Below are 27,045 nucleotides of genomic sequence, written 5' to 3'. Positions count from 1 at the left end.
TTTCCATTTGGAAATCCTGGGATCAAGCAGCAGTGGAGTAGCAGCTACCAAACTGCCATATTTAAAGTCAACCACATACTTGACTGTCTTGCGAATTAATCAGAGTTAATTCTGCAACTGTTTCTCCATTTGTATTACTGAGAAAGATACCTGCTTTGCAGTCACGGTGTTAGGGTGTGTTCATATAGTGCTTGATATCTTCAAAGCACTTCACAAATGCTAAGTAGTATTATTATCAGTTCTGACCACGAACATTAACTCTCTTCAGGCCCCCAAGTTATTCTGCAGAATCTTTGAAGACTATTTGATTATACAATCAGTTCTCCATATGCTAATACTCAGGCACTTCAAGTTTGTCACATCAAAAAGAAAGACGGAAAGAATATTTATCAGAAAGACAAATAATTACCAGTATCAGAAGTAAATTGGCCATTTGTTAGAAGTAATGTGTATGTTCTTAACCATTTATCGGGAAAGCTGCCTTGATCAAAATAAGACAGCCTGCTGGAACCAAATAAGCCATTTCTTCAGCAAACACCTCAGCTATACTAATACAAGAGCTTATAAGCTTGTTTTGTTGGGTAAATGGAAGTGGTGGTAGCTTCTAGAACCCTTAAACAGTAATAATAGTGGAGCTGGCCTCACTCTTAACCCGTGCCACTCTTTCTTCATACTGAAACGGCTTGCCTACCACAAAGGGTACCAAATAGCATGGTTTGGGAGGCCTTATATAAAAGTATTGTCTGTAATTATTTGAGAGGGGAATTCCTTAACCAGGAATGTAATCTCCTACTTTTCCCATCAAAAGAAGTGGAAACTTGTTTGAACAAATTCAGCTAAGCATGACATATCTATATGATACCTAAACTCTAAGCGTGGCTAAGCAGTGAGACAGAGAAATTAATGCTTATTTCACCTGATTAGCCCCAATTTTTGTCGATAAAAGTAATTTATTTTACTCAAAGTTTTTTTCGGGTTATTTGATAAGATTCTTGTAGCCACAACCACTAAATGTGAAACTCTTGAGAGTTACACCACACATCAGATCAACGCTCAGTTCTATCAAGACCAATTAAACAACAGAAAAAGCAGCTTAGTTGACAGGTCAAGTTTAATGATCAGTGTCAAATGAAATAGTTTAGCAAAAATCCTCAAAATCTGGAATCCCATTTGAGATGACATGTTGCATCTAGCTGAATGTAACAAATAATTAGATATCCTTCCATCAGTACAGCGGCAACAGAGAAGTCATTGTTCTTTCATTCCAATTATAATACAGTTCAGCAGAGTCTTTCATGGCTTTTAAGTATCACAGAATGTCTGACATCTGATTAGACTCCACTCATAATGAACTTGTTCATTCTCAAGGAGGAATTGTATTATTTTCTTGACAGAAAATCTACTTTTTAACTTGGAGAGCTTAATTACACAATGAGATACAGGCACAGGTTTCTCTGTGTTTCTTTATTGCATAGTTGCGCACTAATGTAACAGTTTAAAATCCAGCAGCTAGAAGTTTCTTTACATCAGGTAAAAACTGAGGAAAAAGGCCTGTATCCTAGGAGAACAAAAGGCATTCCCTGTTACATATGTTGTCTGCAAAGACAATTATTTCAGTAAATTATGATTAGGCAGATAACATACATTAAAATAGACAATGTAATAACTGCCATGAAAACAAGATGCACAAAGAAAAAAAGCAAAGATATGCCAAGAAACACAAGTTAAGACATTCAAAATTAAGGCATTCAAATTTTAAAGCAAATACTATCGACTATGAAGTTGAGCATTAAAAGGGACTCTTCCTCCACAGTAAGCAGTGTAGAATTCCAGTACTCTAAAACCCAGTAGATTTTCGTGAGATCAAAGCAATCTCCATTTCTATAGCTTTCAAAGCCAAAAGATACCCTCCTGTCAGACTTGTGGTAAAAATACCAATGCAAGCCATTCGTGACAGAAGACAACAAAAGACTGGTCAGGTATACACAGTGGCGTACACCTGAAGTGCACTGGTGTGAAAGTTCTGGAATATAGGAATATGGATCAAACATTCAAACGCCAAATGAAGTTGTTCCAACTATGAAGTCCCCAAGAACGAGACTTCTGATAAGAGCGACATTTAACAGAAATATTGAAAGGCAGCTGGAAGTCAGACCAACACGGATGCAGATCTATGCTCAAAAACCTTCTACTCCCTTTTCAGTAAGCTGTCCTCAAAATTATTTCCATTACAGTCTTTAATTCCTAGTGCTTATTGCCACAGGAACACCTCCCAGTACAGTATTAAGTAACGGAAGTAACTACTATGCAAGGAAAAATACAAATGTGTGCTTTGACCCTTTTGTATTGTACCATCTAAAAGAAGAGCCTAAAGATTACTATGCAGACACCCTTCAAATAGAGTTTAACTTAGTTGTGCAAAACCATTACAAGTATTAGCTCTAGTCCAACAATCAAGTCAAGTCGTTTTTCCCACACACACAGCTGAGAGAATACTGCAAAAGAATTATATCCCATCTCCTGTTTTACATACATGTGCAGGCAAACAGAACTATTTTTCTTCAAGTTAGCTTTTGCAAGGCCAATACAGTCATTGTAACATAAAAGTTAAAAAAAAAAAAAAAGAACAAAAACCAAAAAACCCAGAAAACCTTTCTGTTCATTTCCAGACTGCTAATTTCAACAACAATCCACCCTGCAACTGAGATACTGCCTACCTTAACCAGAGATGCTAAAACACTAACATGTAAATGCAAGACTCAAAACCAGCAAAATAACTGTAACAGAAACCCCCTGTAAAGCTTATTTTTGTAGCAGAGTAGAGTTAATTTTTTCTATGTTGACCCTGTTTCCAGATATTTGAAATGATCAGTGCTATGAAACCGAAAGTGATTAATTTTATGTCAGTACACTTAGATGTGATTTTATCTAAATATGTATGGAGTATAGCTTATTAAGTGTATGACTGGATAATTCACCTATTCTCTAACAAAACTTCCATGACAATACTTTAACAAGGTAAGTAAATCTCTATGAGAATTTTAAATAGATCACTGAAAATAGAATATTCAACGTCATCTCTGATGGATGCATGGTGGTGAGCATGTTAAAAAGAGATTTACACACCTAGGAAGAAAATTTGGTTCAGCGGAGCAAACCTAACCATTGAGAACTCAGTTGGGTATGAGTATACTACAGCATTATTAAACATTTACACCACAGTAGTTCCCTAAGAACAAAATACGTATTTTGTATTTGCATATGCTAGGAAAGCTATATTAACTAGTGAAACAAGCTCAGGGGATCAGAGGTACACAAAAACTTGGTGAAAATTACCAAGGCAACTAAAAAACTTTGAGCAACTGCATGAAGCTTTTCAAAAGACCCATTCATATATGACAGGGATATTGATACAGGCTATCTATAGCTAGCTTAGTGCTGCTGCATCACCTGTATTTTTAAATGTGAAGGCAACATTAAGATGTCTTTGTATTACAGTTTTTCCTAACTGTTAATAATGAGTAGCAAAAAAATCTCCAAGATAGACAAGATATATGCCAGTTCTGAATCACTGCCATCTTTCTACGTGGTCCTCCTCAGAAAAGTGTTTGCAAGAACAGCACTGAACGAAAACCTCAAGCTTAACAGTGACTATATCACGTACATTCAGGCAGAAAGTAAAAGAATTCTTTTCCCTATTGCCAGAACTGTAGATATCCCTTCCAAAACTATTTTGGAACCTGTCATTCTCTGGCAAAATCATCACTGATGTGATTCTGCAGACCAGCAACATAGTAAAAAGTCTGTCTGATGATGCCAAAGACTGTATAGTTCAACTGAGATAGTATAGTTCTGCAGAGTTCAACCAAGATGGTAAGGTTCAACTGAGCAGTAAGGGCTTGGGAGAAGTAATGAAACTGAAGATATATACTGCCACGTTGAATAAACTACACAGTAAAAATAAGTATAACTACACTGGGCTGGAAGAGAGATTTTCTTATATTTAACATGTAGAGTCACTCTAAGGTTAAGTGGCCACGTTTCAAATTGCCACAGGAGAAAGGCACAACTCTTGCAGCATAACAACAGCCTGAGGTAGAGCTATTAAGGAAACAAAGGCAGGACCTGGGCACTTAATTGGTTAAACAAGAATATTCAAAAGCCTTAAAATCATCAGGGTCACACTAAAAAGTGTTAAAGTGCTTTTAAACTGAACGCTTGGACTTAAAAAAAAAAAAAGTATCAATTCTAAAGTTCTGAATTTAGTATTGACAAGCTAATGTCCTGGCTTCACTTGTGCTGAATCACACCAGCAACCAGTGACTTTGCTGGCAGAAGCAGACCAAGTAACATCTGTTCTCCAAGAAGACTCCTCAAATACAATCAATCAAGATCACATCATGAGTTTACAGACAGACTTGCTCCTCATCAGAAAATCTGACCATACATTTGGTACATGAATTTCATGCACAGGCACACTGTTAAATACAGTAAAGCATAAAAAGCCAGTGAGAAAGGTGCTCAAGAGAAAATTATGGCTAGTAGTAGTATGCTTCAGAGGTAGACAATACTTGTGGCAATTGGACCATAACTCTAGGATAAGGCTCCACAGCTGGCAGCTTACACAACACTTCTGTCTGGTCCACAAATAAATTTCAACCACCACTTAAGTTTGTTACCATAAGGTGCTATATACAATCTGGTCCCTGGTTGTCCTGAAGCTAGGTAACTCTTTTTATAAGAAAAGTACATCTTAAGACAAAGCTTTGAAAAGAGTGCACTGGTGCTCTGCGAGTTACTGAAAAAAAATCTTTCAAGTATCTGAACGCTGCATTTTGTCTATACTCTCCTAGCACTGGATTAGCTTTCAGAAATTGGTTTGGTTTTTTTTCCCCTAAATCCCATTGGGAGGGTCAGCTGGGGCTTATCTAATTTTGCTTTCCTTTGATGTGATCAGTTTCCTGGGATCAATTGGACATTTTCACCTAATTTGCTGCTCTTGCCTATCTCGAGATACTGGTGAATTCTCTTCTGCTCTCTTGTCCTGGTACATTATTAATACAGAAAAGTAAAAGCTGCCAAAGCTAAAAGCTTCTACATTTGTTATAAGGTTTTAGAAAAAGACTTCTAGCTTGTGGCGTAGATATAGTGGACATTCTGTGGCATCCATATCAAATATGGATCATGCAGTCAATAGAATGGAAAGAGGTTAGATTCTATAAGTCATTTTTTTCCTTCTCCTCTTGTCATCCTAAGCACCAAGGAAAAAGGAAGAAGATAAAACGTCTCTGTATATGTGACTAGAGAAGCTAGTTCTCTTCCCAAACCTCTGAAACAATTCCACAAAAGGACCTGATCAGCATTAATACTTTTCACTTCTTCACACTTCCTGCTTGCTAACATGTTTTTAGTTGGGATAATAATTCATGCAAGTCACTGAAAGAGCATTTGAAGAGACACAGAACAATTCAGAAAAGAGGCAGGGGAAGAGATCTCCTGCCCTTATTTTTCCTTTAACTGTCAAAGTAATTCCTTATTGATCCCTGCTTTAAAGCAAGTCAATTTGTTAAGGGTTAATATTATTTACTTCGTAAAAAAAAAGCAAAACTAAAAAACCTCACAGCTTCTCTACTGAAGGTCAAATGGCACTTAGCAGAACTGAAACTGGCTGGCTGTGAAACTGTACGACATACACACACTGCAGAAAACGGAAAAATAATTAAAAACTAACGTCAGTTATATCCAGGTATTGCAGTCTGGACTGACATTTCATGGGCCATCTATGGCCTGATCTGCTCAGCATGGTCCTTGGGCTGTACTTCAGTATTCAAGAGATGCCTGCTTTGGAAGGATGAACGGATGGTTCGGTTCATTAAGGGCTGAAGAGGGCGAAAGTTGTCTACCATTCTCTTTTCTTCTTCACCATCTGAAGTAAAGAGCAGCATCCGAAATGCCTCCAGCTGAGAATGAGAAATGTCCAATTTTGTGACTTTACTAACTGGAGAATTATTGGAGTTCACAACAAAACACCATCATTCATGCTTGGAAAAAAAATCAAAGGTACTATTACACTGGCAGTCTGAGAAATTTTAGCACAAACTTCTGACACTTCTTTGTCACCTGCTGGTAAAGATTATGCCATCATCCGTATCAATGCAGAAGATGAATTGTCAGACATCTGCCATCTTTAGGCAAACTAAATCTCAAATGTGACATGTCTGAGATGGAACTGATTCCCATTCAAACACTGGAACATATGCTATCTTTAAATAAGTCTCCCCAACCTTCTTAATTTACACCCTTCCTGGAGTTCTAACAGACGTGCATATGCTGGCACCTAGAAAAGAGGGAACTTCAACAAGCAACAATCTACATAGCTGTTGTTCTCAGTGGTTTATAACTTGAGGATTAAAATAAAGTAAGCAGCAGATCAGCTTTTAATGCTTACAAGGGCATTACAATGTTAAGTAAACTATGAGCCTTTCTATGCCATAAAAGAGAGTGAAGAGCAGCCAAGGGGAAAAAAAGAAAGAAAAAAAAGAAAGAGAAAAAGTTGCAATTGAAAAGCAGAATGATACACTATGCATTCAGTTCTCTCTGCTCTGTTCACAATCTTCAGTTCTTCCCGTCCTATTCCTTTATGTAAACTAAAACATCAAGATCACGTACATGCCTGTTGTTCAGAGTTAGTGTTTGTTTGAAGCATGACTTTCTAGATCGACTAGCTCCATGCAAAAGTTGTATTAAAAAAAATTTTAAAAACCAGTATTTTGCCTCATGTTGTTAGACTTACACTTCATTATTAATCAAAGCCTCAAAAAACAGCGGCAATGCACAGATAACTTTCAGTGCCTCTTAAACCACAAAAAAATGGTAGCTTTTTTTGGGTTGTTCATTTTTACTTGCTTTGCAACTACCTCCAAGACTTGTTCTATGCTGTAATGCCCCTCAAAGTACTCCACTTCTTTGAACAGACAAAAAAAATCCTGAAAACTTCCAACAAAAAACACAATTGTAGTATAATTCCAGTGAGTCCTCCTTCTGACCATTTTCTACTTACTTACTTTTCCTTACGTCTACTTCATACCAAGGAATAACAGCACATTGAAACACGAAGTACTAAAGTTAAAAGCAGTAGAGGGCATATGGTGACAAGTTAGGGTTGGTCTCAGAACAGACTATTGACCACAAACTCCTCCACTTGAAATAACTTCCGTAATACAAACAGCTGCTGAAACCTTTGTTTGTCTGTCCTTTTTAGAGAGGAACAGAGAAGAAAAAAAAAAAAAAAAGGAATTCAAGGACAGTACAGCCAAATATAGAGTAAACATGCCTACAAAAGCAAAGGAGAAAACCCAATAGGGACTCACTCTATCTCTCACCATCAGAATGGCATGTGAAGGACTCAGAGCCACCCACCATCCCTTCTGTACCTTCAGAGTCCGCCCAAGGGAAGAACAGAGGATTAGCCCTTGCAGGCTCTGCAAGATTTCTGTGCAAACGCACGTGGCTATCAAGAATACGCACAAAAGGTCAGAGTTTGGAATTTCACAAAACCTGCCCTTTCTCCTCCCTCTCTACCACAAAAAGGGCTGCATCCTGGTAAGGAGAGCAAAATTATGCAGTGTTGCAATAAATAACCTTAGAAGTTTTCAAGGGGCAGCTTCCAGCATAAGGCATTGTTTATCACAGATCAAGATAAAACTCTATGGGAGAGCTGGAGAAGCATCTTTAACCTTCACTGGGTATGAAGCAGCCACTGATCTCGGTGTATTCACAAAGGATTACCGCTACTGGTAAGCAACTACTTCTGTGCATCTTCCCCTCCATGGCAGCAGGCAGTCAAACAGGTATGGTATGATTTGAAATGTAAGCATGAGATTTACCTGATTCTCATCAACCTCTATTGGCTTCTTCTTAATAATCCATGTGACTGATTCGGTAAGTGGGGGAGTAGTCAAAGAACCCGCGTAGGTCCAATAATCAGGGCACGAAGGTATCAAACAGCAGGGATCAAAGACATCAAACTCGATAACAGTGTCCTAAACTCCAGAGAAAATTTATTTTTAAAAATTGTATTTTGAGGAAAAAAAAAAGACAGAAGATTTTAAAAGATGTTAACAATGAGATTAAATACTGTACGTGTTATGTATGCATATGCAAAATTAGGTATTGAGAATATTAATAATGATCTACATAAAATAATAATTTAAACCCCCATAAACTTGTACAAAATTGGTAAGCTGGGTTTGAGGCATAAAAGGCAGCTAGTGAGTAGACAAAATTTAAATATTTCTGTTGTCCCCACAAGCCATTAGGAATTCAGTGCAGAATTCAAACAAGGAGTGCAAAGGAGTAACTGACTTACGTCTTTGCGGCAGCTAGAAGCAAACAGGAAAAAGAAAGAATAGGTGGTGGAATAAGTTCAGGTAGTTCTGCCAGATACACTTAATAGACTACAAACAATAGTGCTTTTACTTTTCACCACGTGATTTTAGGCAGCAGGGAGAAGGAAGAGGACTAAAATTTTATTTAAATCACGTCAAGTATTCATGTCTCCAGAATCTGCACTCCCACAGGTGAGACAGCACGTAGGAGCTTCAGAGCCCATGATTTCCTACACAAACATTTTACTCCTGGGGTATTTCCAGGATATACTGGCAACGCAGGAAAGATAGATCCTGGTTTTCCTTAGATAGGCTTTATTGGTTCCCCACTGAGAATGAGAAATATTACAGTAAAGAATTTTTCAAAAATAGGGGGTTGGACAAGAGATTCTAGATGGGAGCTTTCATCCATCATGTGAGAGGAAGGTGCAAGGACATCAGAATGGGTATTATCTGACCTTCCTCCTCCTCCTAACCAGGGTGATGTTCCTCAGGGTTTGGTGCTTAAGTCAGTGATAACACTGGCAAGGCAACAAAGGTTTTCAAACGTTTTAAACCAAGGGCTGATGAGTTACTGGGTGACCAACACCCTCTGGAAATGAGATCCCTCTCAGAGCAGCCCACATGCAGCTTGATGAGCCTAATGTTTGATACTACTTTTTTTTTTTTTTTTTTCCTAAAGATCTTGACTTTATTTTCTTTCAAATTCATATGCTGTAAAACATTATATTCTCATAACGGATGTATATTCACAGATTTTTGTAGGTCTTTTTGGCACTGAACTGACTTGTTCGGCATTTATCTGGCAGAGTCTTCACTGCACTGCCATAAATATTTATTTTATTTGGATAAAAAAAATCCTTACTGTGATAAATAATGGCACAGCGACTTCAACTGGATGTGCTTACAAGCCAGCAAAATTCTTGATGTGTATTTTTTGTGTGTACTTTCAAAAAGGAACGGGCACCTGGAGGAGCATGAGCTGCTTCTGAGCACTATCAGAGACGCAGCACTCCCTCTCCTGGCAGAAGTCAGAAATCAGCTATGAAGAAAGAGTCCCATTCCCTAGCAGAAAACTGACGGTGTTTAAAAAAAAAAAAAAAAAAGGAAATAATAATCTCCTCCTCAAAGATCAGAAAGCCTTAATTCCACAAGAAATAACCTACCACTTTACACAGCACAGAGAGTTCCTTCCAGTTAAACAACATACAAAAACTAATCCCGTGGCATCTGTTTTCATAGAAGCGGAAGGGCAGGCTTCAGTGAGGGCAAGCATTAAACATGTGCATGCCCTTCTAAGGGGATACAATCTCAAGAGCATCATTCCTTAAACCAAGAGGTTTGGAAAGCTTAAAGTATACAATTCCTGCTTAAAAAATTAGCTTCCCCTCCCCACCTCCAGTATAATCAGCAATTCACCCAAGGACTTCTACCGACATTTAAGAAGAAAGCATTTATCAATGTTTTGCTATTCTCAAAATATTCTTTACGTTGAATGACTGCATTAGGTATGCTGAGTGATAACTGGTGGGACACTGAAAAATACTTACCTTGTGTTTAACTGCTGGCAAGGCATCAACCAGTGTCTGCAGCCCTTCATGATGTGCTCCTAGCTGCAGAAGACAGGTAGGAGTTAGAGAATCATTAAGCTGACACTCTGCATATTTACCTTAATCAGTATTTTTTGAAAATAACAACAACAAAAATCTAGAGGTATTTTGTCCTAAATCAGTTTTAACAAAATGAAAATAAAAAGGCATCATTACAGCTTATTACATGAAGTGAAATTACCTTTAAAAACACTCCAATAACAGCCAAGCCATTACCTTCCATTACAGCTTCTTCAAAACTTGGGTACACAACGGCATTCCAGTGTACTAAATGCAACTGAAATATAAATGAATGAGAAATCAACACAGGCACAGAGCACAGCAATGACATCAAGAAACTTGACTTTTGATCTTTGCTACATTTGGTCCTTGGCAATTTGAGACATTGCAGCGAGCTACCTCAGAAATCACACACCACAAAAATGAGGACCAAAATGTTACTGGAAAATAATGGTACTTCCCTTCTTTTTTTTGCCTTTTTTTAAACAATAGCCAAAGACCCATAAACTGCATTTCACACATATGAAAGGGATTTTGTCCGTGGGAGAGTGATTACAGAAATGCTAGTTAAAGGCACAAAAAAAGCTTAGTACACCTGGAACTGAAGGACTCTTCCACCTCTTAACAGGAAGAACGAGCACGCTATTCTGGCAAGGAACATTCTCCTGCACATAACATAAGCTTCCTCTGCATCGCTTACAGTTGAAGACAAGCATTCCATTGAGGGGTTTTGTGTATTAAATAGATAGCCAGCACCAGTCCCAAAACTTAGTCATACAGTCTTGCTGTTAATAAATATCTTGCCAAGCTGATGGGCATCATTATGAATACATCAACAGGAGATAAACATCTTCTCAAAAATAAGCAATAATCATTTTTCAAATTCTCCATCTGTGGCATATAACTGTGTTTATACCTGTCATACTTTCCTCTCTGAGAAACTTAATCTATATTTTTCCCCATTGGCTCTATCCTTTTTATTGACTCTCTTTCTGCCTTAGCAGTTACTTAAACACAAAAGTTTTGCTACTTTAATAATTGCTTAAGAGTTGAAAACAGAAAATAAAGTGATGATGATAATCACTATATTACCATAGAACTCTGCTGTACATTATTCTAACGACCTAAGAAACACACAAAAAATTGTTGATAACCGGAATAAACATTCTAACATTAGCCAAGGCTCTGGGGTCACATACACAAGACAGTTATTGTACACAAGGTAAGTAGGACCAGGCTTCTTGAGCTACAGGTATGGGTGCGAGAATTAAATAATCTTCCATTTTCTCTTTAAATATTTTTTTTTAAAGAGTATTTAGTATGTGCTTTGTTTCTCTGCAAGCTTTTAGTAATAATAAACAAAGTGATTTTAAAGCAGTAAGGATTGGGAGATTTGGAGGTCCACTGGAGATAGCAGCTGAGGTGCAGCGCATGCATCGTACTCCCAAGAAAACAGATCCTACACCTCATGTGAAGTCTGAGCTTACTGCAGCTCAGAGGTCAAGCACTTGAATTTTTAAATTGACATCTGAGCTTGCACATTTACCTCAATATTCGCTGCCCACCTGATCTGCACCACATTAGCTGGGACCTGGGAGTTCATTAAGACCTGATTGTGCCCTCGGTCTGCTTTCTGTCTCACCCTTTTCCCCTTTAAAAGGAGGAAGGACAAGCAGAGTTGTGCCACTCCATGAACTTCCAGAGCAATGATATTTTGCTGCCTGCCATTGGCTTGTCCGGCAGCTAGGCCTGGGGACATTCAGGGAGGAGAAAACATTACTGAAACTTTCAGCAATGGGGCCAATGTTCAATTTTAAGACCGTGTTCTTCTCCAGAAAACACAGTGAATATGAACTTACTAATAAAACGGTAGACGAGCTGTGGCACCTACCAGGTCTGATCCTTAACAGTAAGCTGCAATTCTTCAAATTGGGAGTTTTCTAGCATGCAGTATAGTCACAGACAGCCTGAGACACAGCCTCCAGTCCCCACGAGTATTTGCATTGCTCAGCATTTTATCTCATACCTCTGCCGGGTAAAATTTACTGTCAACTGTGTGCTCTGAACCCCACTCGTTTATAGCTCCCCAATGGAAGTGGAACTGCTTTAGCCTGTATTGGTTTTCCAAGGGACCTCCAACAATTACTAAAAAACAAAACAAGACACACATATTAATAAACGCGATTTAGAATTGTCCAGACAAGTAACACAGCAAGATCCTCCTTGAAATAAATTTGCCCAGGGAAAAAATATCAGGTGGAGCAACTATCTTAACTGAAACAGTCCCCTATTGCTTGGCTACTTTTACACTTTACTTTGCTGTGACAAAACTGTTCAAGCAAACACATCGCTGTTTTTCCCTGCAGTCTGAATCAACTATATCAAATTGAAGATAAGCTAAATAGTCTCCTCATCCATCTCCCCTCAAGGGAATTTTTTTTCCAATTCACATCAAGTTTGGCTGAGTCATGGTGATTACATGTTATGTTCTATACTCTTCTCTTTGAGCAGGCATATGAGAACTGCCTTACCAGAAGAAACATGTATGATGACAAAGCAATGAATACATCTATCAAATGACATCCCAGCAAAGCCTCAATATCTATGAAAAATATTGAAATTTCCCATGACAATACAAGACTTCAAAAATCCAATTTTGCCGGAAAAAAATCAGTACATTGTGTCAAATGTTCAATTCTGCTTTTTTTCAAGTTACAAAAATCCAGGCATACTATTCTGCTTCAATGTAGCTTTCAGACTGCATAACCAATGTTAAAAGATTTCCTGCACAGCCAGAAATACACTAATATTAGAACAGAATCATAGAATGGTTTGGGTTGGAAGGGACCTTAAGGATCATCTAGTTCCAACCCCCCTGCCATGGGCAGGGACACCTTCCACTAGACCAGGTTGCTCAAAGCCCCATCCAGCCTGGCCTTGAACACTGCCAGGGAGGGGACATCCACAACTTCTCTGGGCAACCTGTTCCAGTGCCTCACCACCCTCACAGTAAAGAATTTCCTCCTAATATCTACTCTAAATCCACCCTCTTTCAGTTTAAAACCGTTATCCCTCATCCTATCGCTACACTCCCTGATAAAGAGTCCCTCCCTGTCTTTCCTGTAGGCCCCCTTTAAGTACTGGAAGGCTGCTATAAGGTCTCCCTGGACCCTTCTCTTCTCCAGGCTGAACAACCCCAACTCTCTCAGCCTGTCCTCATAGGAGAGGTGCTCCAGCCCCCTCATCATCTTCATGGCCCTCCTCTGGACCTGCTCCAACAGGTCTATGTCTTTCTCACACTGGGGGCCCCAGAGCTGAATGCAGTACGCCAGGTGGGGTCTCACGAGAGCGGAGTAGAGGGGGAGAATCACCTCCCTCGACCTGCTGGTTACCCTTCCTTTGATGCAGCCCAGGATGCGACTGGCTTATTGTGCCTACTGTAAACTGGTCAAACTACACTCCACAAAGTATCTAAACATACAGTCTGCCTATGGGCAAGATTCCGAGTTTCTGGAAGCTTTAATGCACTTTTCAGCCATGAGTAAAGGTAAACATTCAGTCTGCTCTCCTGATTTCAGAAGGCCTCTCATCATTTCGCAAATACATGAATGAAAAAGTCTATGCCTAGTTTTCTGCGTACTGTCAGGTTTTACTCATTTCCTCCTAACTGAACCAGGAACATCCTGCAAAGTCTTCTTGCAAGTTATTACATCACAGCGTCTGGTAAACGAGAGACCATAATTACTTCCAAAGGGCTAACAACAAATATGTAGCTGTAGAGACCCATTTGCTGATTTTTACTTAACTATAAGTCATGGTTAAATTTTATAGCAAACCACTGTATAAAGTACATAATCCCAACACTACTTTTGAAAAGAAGTTAATCACTTTAATGCTAAGGAGAAAACAATGAGAGGCATTAAGAGCTTTTCTTGTCTTTTTTTTTTTTCCTGAAAGCCAGCCAGCAATTTTGAAATTCTAACTAGATAGGCCTGCTTGTGATAAAAAGAGTAAGCTAAAACAAGCTATGCAAACTGACATTTAATTAATTTCATCCACTGCTGCTGAGCTCTTAGCATAAATGCAATACTGACCATCACTAAAAAAATCATGATGGAGAAAGGTAACTTTCAGGGATGGGACGAAGATGTGGCCCACACTGCCAAGTCTTTCAGAATTAAAGTTTCTGCGCACTAACGCTATCCATTCCTGATTATGTGATGATGCAAACCCACAAGTGACTACATTCATGTTAATAATCACATTCACTTGAATGTTTGCCTCACAAGTAGTTAGGCACAGACACACATATGTAGAAAATCAGGTTCCTACAGCAGACACTAGAAAGTGGTAGGAAACAAACAGGAACTCACAGTCCCTTTACAAGCATTTTTGCCATTTCATTTCCTCTCAATTTACTAGTCTTGATAATTTCAAAACAAAATAGAAGTTTAAAGGAGCTCTAACAACAACCAGGGGAAAGAATCACATCAGCTTTTTATTGTAGCCCTAGTTCTGTTTCAGTCTCATTTCCTTGCAGCAGATGGCATTCAGGCACACAGACAGGACCACGTTCTGTACATACCTTCCCCACACCCTTTCTTCTTCATCCTCCTGCTCTGCTCATAAGCAAACACCCCATGGCAGCACTACCTTCATCTTTTGCCCAAGTCTTGTTTTGCCTCATCTCAGGAGTTGGGCATTTTTGTCTATCCTGGACGCATGTTTCATTTTGTCTTTTTCATCTTCTGTTTCAATTTTGTTGCTTTTTTTTTGTTTATTCATAAGCTTCCTTCTCTGGATGTCTATTATTGTTAGACAGAAGCTGGCAGGAAGAAAAATCAGAAATAGCAACAGTAAAGAGAGAAAGGTGGAGGAGAGAAGCAGGCACTTGAAAACCTGGCCATTTATACAGCAACATCCCGTGATCTGTGGTTTCTCGGTCTGTCATTTTGGAGTCCTGTCACTGATAGTTTAATGCCATCCTCCACCAGCCATCATCACCCTTCATTGACTTGAATTCATTTGAGGAAGATGATGATGATGAAAAGACAGCCATCCAGAAAGAGGCAGCAAGAATGCTCACACTTAAAGATTTACTTCAAGTGTTCAGTCTTACAGATGAAGCAGATAAGATCTTTCAGAGCTGAATAGCCAGCCTCTGAAAGGCCAGCACCCTTCTAACGGACAGTCCTGATGATTCCAGGCTTGCCTTTATGTCACAAAAACTGTCCCTGTGAATTTAACTGTTGCGTATTTCTTAACCTCCTGCAGGCAATTCCCCTCCATTGCATCAATTCTTGCAGGAAAAAAAAAAAAAAAAAAAGACTTTGTTATCCACCGAACTGCAAACCATTACACTTTTCAGGGACGCATCCTCAACAGATAGCGGGGTATGGCTGTATAAAGTAAAAGACTGTTAAATTAAAAGCAAAACCAATCTAAAGTTAGTAAGTTAAAATCACTGATGAGCTAACAAGTGATGTCTCCATCTTAGCCTCTCCTCTAACCCCACCTCACTAACGCAATAGCAGTTTGTACTGTAAAAACAGAAGGGCACTACTTGGTTTCTTCATTATATATCACAGCGCTCAAATGAACAAGGGCAAGAACATTCCCTGGTTGGAAACATTCTAGGTGAACAGCTAGAAAAAATAAAAACAAAAAAAACCCCTAATGTCACACAAGCACCTGAAAGCTCCATGCATTCCACCACTACCATTTTTGCTGCATTGTTTTATCAGCCTCTTTCCAAATATCAACCAAAAATACTGGTATCGCAGAGACAAAGCATTTGTTTATTAGTATGCTGAAAGCTTCCTTCCCAAGAGCATTACTAAATCCCTTACGAAGTTCTAGCATCTCTCAGGGTAAGCAGTCACATTAAACATAAATGACTCTAATTAAACAGGTTCAAACTTGCCCAGGGTCCCTCAACTTTTCCCTCCAGGAGAAGCTGAGTAATCGACATGAACCATGTGCTTCACAATATCCCTGACCAGCTGCTACCAGTTCACCCACCTTTATGAAATACCTTTTTTATACATACCAGCAATATCCTTTGGTAAAGTCAACTTTTAAAAGGAGCAACGGACAGGAAATCTGGAATTTGGTAGCAATATCTTAAGTCACTTGACTCTATCGAGCATTTAAAAAAAATTTAGCTGCTCGGGTCAGCGCACTTATTCACAACAAATTGCTGCAATGCATAATTGGATTTCGCATGCATGGACTCCTGCTTATACTAAAACAACAGGAACACATGCGCCTGCTGCCTATGGTAGCAGCTCAGTATTATTTAAATCTCCAAAAGCTTATTGAGATAAGTATGTATGCTTTCCAACTGAAAGCCATTTTGCTGCCGATTATTTCAAATGCATTAAATATATCTGTTAAGACGCAAAAGAGGTAAGTGGCAGATTACTTTATAAAGTGTAATGATGGGATCTCATTTAAAATCAAATACATACATATGACTGAAGATTGACTCACACAGGTTTCGTAATATCACAGCTTTGCCTCATCAAAAGGCAGCACATTAAGGTTTGTGCAATAAGAATCAATTTCAACCTACAACAGAGGATTTGTGCACAATTTCCACAGTAATAAATACATAGTAAAAGTGAGGCCTACGGAGAACTTCTGCGTTACAATTCCCTTCACTGTAAATCTGCATTTAGCTAAAGAGTTCTTCTACTGTACATTCATTTTCAACATTTGTGTTGTTATTGAACCTGCGGTTTTACAGCATGCAAATATTTCTCCTCTCTAAGCATTAATAATACATTACATAGATTCTTCTGAGTTTTGCTTACTTGATCTATCGGTAGAATCATCAAACTCAACCAGGAATGAATATCCATTGTTCCAGATGTGAAGACACGTTGTTGGGTCATAGCTGATTTTCAGAGGCTTCAGAAAGGGGTCGTAAACACTGTCTCTCCACTGGATATTGATAGGAGACTGGCGGGTGCCCCCAGGAATTGTAAGCGGACTCTGCCAAAGTGGATGCACTGGAAGATGATGAAGAGAGTCAGGCTCTAATGTACGGTACAGAAGTTCCAACTAAATACTTCAGAACTTTTCGGCAAGAGAAGATGCTTTGGCATATTGGCTCCAAAAGCTAATTCAAGTCAGCTGATGCACAGGAAAGTAAAATAATAATACATTCCAGTTGCATGACTCAGAGCCACACAGGGAAGTGCAGTAATTTGACTTACAACTGTGTTGATACCTTTCTGCAATCGCAAAATGCTCTTCAAAGAAATTCTGTCCCCTTATTTGTCAGGAAATTGTTTTCCTTTTATTGCCAATCGATTTTAAGGTCGCTTTTGTTTTACAAGTTCGCCAGAGTCTCACCACACGACTTCAGATTTCCTTATACACCAGTACCATCAACTGACATCACATTGCACCAGACACAGGATAACTCCCACTACAAAGCAAAAATATTCTCTTGAAGGTGCCAGTCTGTTCCCTATGTGTGCTGAGGGGTTACACCACTGCTAAGGGTGTAGTGCTCCTGAAGCACGCATACCAATATTGACCAAGACTACTTTATGCAGTTGGCACCTACAGCTGATCCCCACACCTGTAAAATCCTAAACTACCAATTTTGGGGGCACCTTGGGCATCTCAAACTTGCACGAGCAGGGCACATGCATGAATACAGTTTCCACAGGATTTTATCCTGCTTAAAAACAGAACTGAGATCTGTGTGGACGGGGAGCACTTGTTCACCTGCTCTGCCCCAACATCGACGACTCACAGACACAGGTTTTTTGTGCCCTGCCCATCCACTGAACCCAAAACTGAGAGGCTCTGAAGCATTGCGTTACTGGCTACTTCATTAGATACGACTTCTTGTGGTCTTTTGCAAGGGGAAAGAAAAAATAAATTAAATATTTTAACAAACCACTCACATGAGCGGTGGCTAAACCACCTTCCCCCTCGGTTTCCTCAGCAAGGGGCAAACTTTATCGGCCTGCGCAAGGTCACCGCACGCAGATAAGGCAGAGCCAGGCGAGCAAAATATTCTCCAAAAACGCCACAACTCTGTTATTTTTCTGCCATTTCCCCATGTTTCAGCGGAGGAACTGTCACGGACAAAGCCAGGCTGAACTTGGCATCCCTGCCTTTTCTACACAAACTTCCGAGGCACCGGCAGCCCACTCAGGAAGGGACGGAGGGACATGGGCACTACCCGGGCCCTGGGTAGGCCGGGGAGGGTGCAGCGCGGTGGGCAGCGGGGCTGCCTCGGGGCGGGGGACGATGAGCCGGGCGGGGAAAGCGAGGGAGGGGGGAGGCTCGGGGCAGTGACCTGCTCTCCTCAGGCGGCGGGAGCTGCTCGCCCCGAGGGGTGAGGGCAGCCCCGGCCTGAGGGAGCCTGTCCCCGGCCGGCCCCCCTGAGGGAAGCGGCTCCCCCCTGAGGGAAGCGGCGCAGGAGGACGGCAGCACTCACGGGCGTCTCGCAGGCGGTAGGAGCAACAGGCGCCCAAGCTGCACCGTCGTGTCCCCCGCCGTGAGGCAGCGACCACCCAAGTCCAGCGCAGCAGCAGCGGCAACATCGCGGAGGAGACCGCGGAGTCGCCGGGCGCCACCGCCCAGCCCGGCACGGCACGGCCCCTTCCGGCACGGCCCCCGGCGGCCACGGCTCCCTCAGGGGAGCGGGCGGTGTCTGCGCCTGAGGCGAGGCGGTGAGGGCGGCCTTTCCTCGGCCGGCAGCTCTTTCTCCGGGCCTAGCTTTTACCAGCGTTTTATCCTGTGGCAACGTTAGAGAAGAAACCACAGTTCCCTATGGGTGCGTGTTCACCATTTCCCACGGTCAGGCTAATCCCTGTGCCTGACTCACACCAAAAATGTGTTTCCTCTCAGGGTGATAGCGTCAGCGCTTGCTTACACACTTTAGGGGATTATAATTTATTCTTGTCTAGTTAGTTTTGCTCAAGTAGGAGGTTTCAGTTTCTCCCAACTGAAGGTGGAGCGTGATCCCTCTCCTGCAGAGAGATGGGTGGCCTTGCCCTGCCCCAAACTGCACACAGAAAAGTTAGGAAAAGTTAACATTATGGCTGCTTTACCCATCTGCATCTGTCCCAAAGGCTGGAGGCCAAAATAGGCCCACCTCTGGATGGTAAAAGGGGCCAGTTTAACTACCATTTGTCTGACGCCACTTGAGGCAGGCCTCGATGAAACTGTGGTTAAAACCTTGGCTACTCCTTGCACTTTTTCTGTGTTACGGCTGCCAGTGAGGAACACAAAGCAAAAAAAGGAAAGCCTGTAGAAAGCTGACAGTGTTGGTGAAAGCGTGGAAATGAAGTGAGTGTCCTCATTTTTGCCGGGTCCGTTGGGCAGCCGGGAGCAGAACACCACACCTCAGCTCCTGGCCTCCATCTTGCCACCTGGTTCGCATCATATTTCTTGGTTACTCTCTTAAAATCATTTTGCGAATCTGCATTTACCTTTTGGGGATTTTTAATCTTGTTAGGGTGAGTACTTTAGAATTTTCATGAGGAACCTGACATAGCATTGAGAATGTTTACCTGAAATGGCAACAAGACTAGATACTCAGCTACAGTCAACAAAGAAGTGTTTGCTCTAATTTACAACATTGTGTAAGAAATTTCCATTACATTTACAGTATAACATATTTAAAGTACTCCTGAGTTGAGTAAGAGGAGGTTGAAATCTGGCAAGTGATTTGCTTTGAGTGGCTACACGGTCAGAAAACGTCATCAGGAGATGTACAAAGACAAACAGCACGTGATCTTAGGATGTTAAACTGGGTTTAAATTTCATTTTACTTCCTCCCTGCCAAGATACGCCTTCTTTAAAGCACAGTCTTTTTTTGTATAATAGGATTCAATTGCAAACATAATGAATTCTTGGATGACTCTCAATGTTTTTCAGGATGGCTAACTTACTATCCTCAACATATAGCTTCCTGTAACTTAAAAAGAAGAGACAGGTACTTGATGAAATTGAAAACAGTTGCTGTCCAGAAACATCATCATTCATTCAGGCATCACAGTTTAATAGCCTATTGATCATGGTTGGGCAACTGTATTTAGCACAGGTCAGATGTGTCTGTTGCTGAAGCTGCTTCTGAGCAACAGGTAGCTCCTGGTCATGAGGACAGCCCGTATGAGCTTCATGCTGAATTGCAGCAGGGAGCTCAGACATAGCTTCAGATATTTTAATATTAAGCATAAACAAGAGATACTGGGTTTTATTCTCATCTACTAACAAAACAAGATTGTCATTCCTTCACGTTCTGTTCTTCTGTGACGTGTCCTCTAAATACAATTGATAATCTTGGGCAGCTTAGAAGTCACATCTGCCAAATTAACTAATGTATGTATGCCCTATATTACAGTGTAGATGCTTACTGTTGCAGAGCATAACCTGGTTTCTGTACAACTATCACTTTTCTGTATGTTAAAAGCAGTTGGAAAAAAAAGCCTCAAACTCTACTGCTTTACACTGTGGCATTAAGATGACCAAGCTTTGTGAAGCTTTTTAGGGATTTGATCCTGCAAGGTTTTGAAAATATGAAGTTTATTATAGAGCTACTAAGCTGAACAGAATGAATCATTTCTTGTGGGTTGAACAGCACAACCAAAGGAAAGTTCTTATGGCGTAGGCTTTTGGAAATGATGGGCTGTTCAGGTGCAAAAATAAAGAAAAATAACTTTGACCTACAACAATTTTGTTTCACTTCTGAATCATTCACAGAATCTGCATCCAGTTTTTACGTGCACATGCTATTTCTTACTGAGCATAAATTTCAGTAAAACTTTAGCATGTAATTAAAAAACCCTTTTATTCTCTAGGGGGTCAAAGAAAACCCTTCAAAGTGTGAGCTTAGTGGCAGTGAGATGGTTTGTTTTGGAAACTGCAGACAGAGAGGCAAAAAGTACCTGTGCAAAAGGAGACATAAGCCCTAAACCTTGTTCCCAGCACTTAGCCAGTGTGGCCAAAATCTTCTTTTCTGGACCATTCCAGAAACAGAGTTTCTCCTTGGCCTGTCCCAGCTAGGAATGGTGGTTTATGCAAGAGAGACGTGGCTCTCATGCAGCAAGCTGGAGACAACAACAGCAGCCAGAATTACAATAACTCTGTTGTTCTTGTGTTTTTCCAAAATTGTTACGTTTCTGGACCATCCGGGCGGTTTCAGCTATGCTCTCCTTTGTTCCTGAACTGAGAGTGGTTTCTGCGTATAGGGAACACAGCAACCAGAAATGTGGCAATTGGCCTACTGGATGAGTTAAAAGTGAGACAGAATCTGTGTGGAAATAGAAACCTCATCTACTAGGTCTGTTTTCAAATGTGCAAAGTTAAAAAAAAAAAAAGTGAGAATTAAGATAGCATGCAGTTTGCACCCTTTGCTTTATGCATGCCTCATATATGATCAGCTCACTGAGGAAGGGTCTAGTCTATTGTTTACCTTTGTTACATGCATATCTGTGGTATTGTCAGAACAGTTATAGTAAATATTGTAATATAACAGGCATGACCAAGATGTGAGTCACTTATGAAGAGAGATCTGCCACAAACAGACCTAATCTGTGCTTGATTTATTTTATTTTTTTAAAACCTTCCAGACAGACACAGCGAAGCTCCGTTTAATTTTATAGTATTTGGAGGCTTCTTGCATTTGCACTGTGTTTTTTTCCTGCCTTTCCCAGGTGAAGCAGATGCATAGAGCCATCCAAATCATCCCAATCTTTTGAATTATTTTCTATAATTAATTGCAGCTGTGGATGCTTTAACAGGTCTGTTTGGAGTAATTGTTAAAAAGTTCATTTAGCATTGATACAAATATCAAAAACTTTGGGGTGGGAGTCAAGATCCAGATGAAAATACAAGTTGTGTATATTACTGGATTACCATAATTTATAACACGATTTCCAAGAAAATATTTTGAAGGCCACAGTTCTATGGTAAAAACCCAAAATAAATTCAGTTAAATGAAAGGATTTACTGCCAATTTACAGTGTTGTAAACTTGATTTAAAGAGACAAAACATTTCAATGTTTCATTTTTAAATTCCCTTTAAGTATCCTGGGGAGGAGAGAGTTCTCACATATGGGTTACAAAATTAGAAGAAAGAGTATGAAAAGTAAATCAGGTGGTTGTCAAGTAAGAATGAGGAATAAAATGACTCAGCTTCAGTGGATTTCAGTCTTTATGGTTTTAATCTCTAAAAAGAAAAAAAAAAAAGTCCTGTTGAATAAAGCACTTTGATTTGTTTACACAGGGACTTTCAAACAAGCTTCACCCAGCTCTGAAGTAAAACAGGGAGGACAGCGTGGTGGGAACAGTTGAGAAACCCCACCCACTTGAAGGAAATAGGGTTTTGTCCTAAGTTGAGCAGGGGTGCTTTCCATAGCAACACATTCTGAATTAGAAAAATAAAAACAAACATCTTACTGAAACTCAGTAAAGAACGATTTTAAACTTTAAAGGACCATGGCTCTGCTTCAGCCACTTGGATTGAATATTACAGAGGAAATCCAAGATACGTTGATTTCTTTGAAGCTTTTTAGTATGAATCAAGATTTTGGAGGATAACAGTGATGGTTGGCTGAGGTCCATTTTGACAAGGTGTTGAAAGTTCTGCTGAATTGATGTCAGATTTGGACCATGATGTAGGCCAGTTTATTGATAAACAGTCCAGTGCTTTTTATCAAACGGATGTAACTGACAGAGTACTCTAAGCTCAACAGGAAAGCAGCAGCAGATTGTGAAATGCTGAGCTTTTCTCTGTTTCCAGAATGTTTGGCTGAGATAGGAGGCTGGATGAGAAGGCAGTGGCTGAGGCTAAGTGCAGATAAGGAGGAGGTAATTCCAGTTGGCAAGGTAAAGCAAACAGAGGCTTTATCTTTTCTGTATAAAAACATTTGCTAAAATTATGCATGCAGCCTTAGTAATTCAGCATGGAAAGGGCTTAGAAGGTATCCCATGGACAACTTGTGTAGTTACTGCAATTGTACGTGCTGTCCTGGAGATGGCACACCTGGATTGTGTGTCATTGCTGTACTTATACAATTCTTCAAAAAAAACTTGAAGGATTCTGCTTTTCTTGTAACTTCTTCTAAAAGGATAAGAAAGAAAAAAGCCATTCAGGTCTGCTCTGGCAGTAATTACTAGGGTGAGGGTATACGCCATAGACTTAAAATCCTTATGAAGAGCATTTCCAGCACTTCCCTCTCTATTGTATTAAAAGGTGTCTGAAACCACTGGCTCCATGTATTGTTACAAGATACCACAGAGCTTAGTACAGACAGCCACTGCGGTAGTCCACGTCACTAGAAATTTTTACATGTATGCCATGATTCTCAGCAATGTTTCTACAGTTCTTTCCCAGTGAAGTGCAGAAAAATACTTTTGTCCTTGTAGGGACACAAGGGGAATCCAGAAAAGGCACTAGAAAGTGTCAGCCTTTGAATTGCTTAACCTATGTCCTTGCAGCAAACGTCTGAGTTAACTTCTAAGTGAAAGCATCACCACCCATCTCGGTGAGAGACTACTTCTGTGTGTGGCAAGGGTGAGGGGAGAAAGATAAGGGATGAAGTTCGGGAAAATGGTGAACTTTACATTGAAGACGTTACCTAAGAGCTCAGTAGTCCAATTTTACCATTTCTTTGATCAAGTTTTTGTCACTGAAGGCACTGTTTGTACTGTCAGCTGTGACTAGTGGAATTTAATTGAATGTGCTTTTTGCTTTGAATGCTTGTTGGGCGCAGGGTCTAGCCACCAGATGGAGGAACCCACAGGCTGGCTTATTCAGAGCTAGTGTCTATTCACTAGCAGCCGAAACCAGCCATTCCAAAGATAGTGTTTTCCTGCATCAGTTTGTTTTGGCATTTCCTGCATGAACGTCATGGAGCAGAGAAAGATTTAGGTAATAAATAGCATCTGTCTTAAATTGAGAAGAGGAATGCGAGTAAAAAGAGATAGATAGTTAAGTTTTAAATTAACTAAATTGTAGTTAATTTAATCAGCAATAGTCTTATGACGCAACAGCCTTGTATGATCTCTTCCTGGAATGTTTGTTACCATGGAGTGAGTTTTGGTTTCTCAGTACAGTTCCCCATGGACAAGTGTCCACAGCAAAACATACGGCATCATTTAGCCCCTTACTGGAAACTGATGGACCACGGGTAACCATAAAATAATGACTTTCTCCATCACATGTGGAGATCGAGACATCTCAGCTTTTCTCCAGTTTACCTTCTTACTCCACTGAACAATTTCAAATAATTTTCCTAGAGTAATACTTTCACTGATGAAACAGAAACTTAACACTTAATTGTAGTATGTTCCATTCCTGAAGTTTTTAATTCTATAGGCCATAAAGTTTTGTGGTATATTAGTAGTGAACAAGCAGAAGAATTAGGAACTGTGTAGAGGGATTCTGTGCCGCTGATTCATGGGTTTCATTACTTTTTTAATGAAGGATGTTGATTTATGTTGTCTGTGTGGCTTCTGAAATTGGAAGTCATTGGACTCGCAATGAATATTCACTTGCAATCTTAGTTTATGTCTTCAAATATAAAAATAATGAATAAATAGTAAAAAATAATGAATAAAAATACAGAATAATGACAGAACTTTTTAGCCACAATTACAGTGGATTCTGTGGATTTCCCCTCTGAAGCAGTAATTCGTATCACTGCACATGATGAGCAGTATTGTATGAGCCCAAGCATTACTCTTACTGGCACAGGTTTTGGGTTTAGCTGTTGAATCTCCAACACTGAAAAAGTTTGCTGATAAATTGCAGATAAAGGAGTAATATAGACATTGCTTGTGACTATTAGAATACGTTCTGTCATATGCACACATCCTTGTGTAGAGTGGGTGTACATACAGTTGTACAGACTAATTAACACACCTAATTAATATGAACTCATTAGAAAAGCTACTATTACATGCACCTGATTAATACGAATTTGTTAGAAAAGCTACTATTTTATAAGGCTGAATCATTGTTTTTCTAAATATTACCGTAGTGCTTTTCTTTGACTAGATGAACAATGTCTTTTTTTGCCTTATTTTAATGGGAAAAAATGAAGTTTCTGAGCATGCTTGTAAAGAAAAAACTGGTAGGGAAGGAAGTAAAAGTTTAAGAGACTTTTCAGCTGTTCTAAGAAAGCTCTATGCAGGTCAGAAAAGAGAAAAACACTGTCATGGATGCATGTGTGATCATTTAAATTTTGCATTAGGAATTAGGCTCTTTCTTGTGGTTGTTTCATTAGTAAAACAATTCAATGCTAATCTTACTAGAATTAGGCATCTTCTATAGATTTAAAAGGCACCTTTGAAAAATGAAGGTGAAGTGCTGTATTAACAAGGTATGCTGCTAGATTGAAGTACACATTCTGTTTTTCTGATGTGCTGAGTGACAGGGAAGCTTGCATGCTATGTATTACATAAAGCTTCCCTGTCTAGGAATATACACAACACAGTGCACATTGAACTTGGCAGCTAATCTACCAGGTTTTCTGAAATGCTAGTCACTCGGTGGCAGAAAGTATTTTGGCGTCATCTTCAAAAATGCATTTACAAGTGTAGAGCTATTAAACACTGAAAGTTACTGAATATTTCTTCTAGCTTTCAATATAAACAAAGCCTTGTGCTTGTCTCCGTTCTGCTTTGTTTTATATCTGTCACAAAATCATCTATTTTCTCATCAGTTAAGTAAATACAAAATTTGTCATTTGATAATTTAAATAGAAGGGAATCACATCTCAATAGTCAAGGAGAGATCTGGCTGTTCTTTGGGAAAAGTTAGTAAGCTGAATACATTTACAGAGACAAAAATAGGAACCAAAAGGATGTACTAGATGTAAAAAATTACTTTTTACTATTGCTCCAGCTGACATTATCAGCACATAAGTGAGTACACAGTATCTGCACACACACGCAAACTCTGGCTGGCCTCATCTTATCTGTAGGTAAGTTAATCGGTATTTTAAATAACTAAATCTTTGACATCTTCCAGTAGTATCCTGCATCTCAGGAAGTGATTCATTGTAGTTCTCCTATACACCACATTTGGAGGATTTTGTGGTTTGTACTTCTATTAGGCCTCATTTTCAAAATTAAACATTGTAGTGTCTATTAAATTCAAAGTCACTCAGAATCAATTTGTGCTAAATGTGCTTTGAATTACACTTATAAATACAGTTTTCATTAAAACCAATCAAAACCTTGCAGGACAAAGTTAAAAATTAATTGTTGTATAGTCCGTTTCTTCATTGTAGTTACAAGTGAAAATCACAGAACCCAATAACATTGACACAGCAGAAATAACAAAAAGAACAATGTTTTAATCCTGCACACGGAGATAAATCATGCAATTCAGTAAGGTATTTCCATCTCTAGTTTCTCTCATTCCCTTCACTCTTTTTTCTTTAATCTTTCAGTCACATTCTCAAATTTCTCTTTTTGGTTGGCTGACAAATAAGAAAGAAGAGCAACACTTAACTACATTTGTTGCCTTTGTACCTCTGCATCTCTCTTATGCAGGTATCCAGTACTATTTTGATAAAACAAAATACACTTACATGCATCATTCCTGTTTTTACGAGTGCAGGCGGCCAGGCTGCAGAGTTGTGCTGGCACTGCTAGTGGACTCCAGATAGTTTTCAGCTGCTTGTATAAATGCACCAGGGTATTTGCCTTCACACTATTCATTGCTGTCACCTTGGCACTTAAAAATCTTCGGTTTGTCAAACAGCCAGAGGAGCTTTCCAGAGTCTAGAGAACTATCAACACAAAGTGGAGGAAGAAAACCCTGTAGATACACAGCTTCAAGATAACTGAGGGGTCTCCAGACCTATTTATAAAAAATTTTAAGAGCACCCTTTCCTGATTGGAGAGGTGGAGCTAACCAAGTAGTTAATTTTCAACTTGTCCCTGGACTGGCTTCTTCGTTGGCTCTACATTTTGTTGGAGGGCTGACTAGTTGATGATTATTCTACACGGGCTTTCCATGTTCTTTCTCATCTGGCTCCAGGAACACCGCAGGGTTACAGAAACCA

At 39.7% G+C, this 27,045-nt stretch overlaps 1 protein-coding gene across 1 annotated transcript; it reads right to left on the bottom strand.

The window, feature by feature from the left end:
• Positions 1–1,099: 1,099 nt before the first annotated feature.
• CA5A (carbonic anhydrase 5A) lies at positions 1,100–26,698 on the bottom strand. The gene is made up of 7 exons (XM_050903775.1): positions 26,569–26,698; positions 16,813–17,010; positions 12,024–12,142; positions 10,179–10,274; positions 9,938–10,000; positions 7,887–8,042; positions 1,100–5,960 (listed from the first exon to the last, which is right to left on the bottom strand). Exons 1-7 carry the CDS (start codon positions 26,696–26,698, stop codon positions 5,781–5,783), a joined length of 942 nt encoding a protein of 313 aa, XP_050759732.1. The 3' UTR covers positions 1,100–5,780.
• Positions 26,699–27,045: the final 347 nt, after the last annotated feature.

Source organism: Gymnogyps californianus, chromosome 12 (genome assembly GCF_018139145.2).
Source record: "Gymnogyps californianus isolate 813 chromosome 12, ASM1813914v2, whole genome shotgun sequence".
NCBI lineage: Eukaryota > Metazoa > Chordata > Aves > Accipitriformes > Cathartidae > Gymnogyps > Gymnogyps californianus.
The sequence above is the reverse complement of the archived record's forward strand: the minus strand, read 5'-3'. Positions and strand labels throughout refer to the sequence as shown.

Coding starts and splice junctions, on each gene's coding strand:
- CA5A (XM_050903775.1), bottom strand. CDS start 26,698: ATGAATAGTGTGAAGGCAAATACCCTGGTGCATTTATACAAGCAGCTG. Junction 12,143..16,812: donor TGATTCTACCGATAGATCAA/GTAAGCAAAACT, acceptor TTTGTTTTTTAG/TAATTGTTGGAGGTCCCTTG. Junction 5,961..7,886: donor TAGAGGTTGATGAGAATCAG/GTAAATCTCATG, acceptor TCTCATTCTCAG/CTGGAGGCATTTCGGATGCT.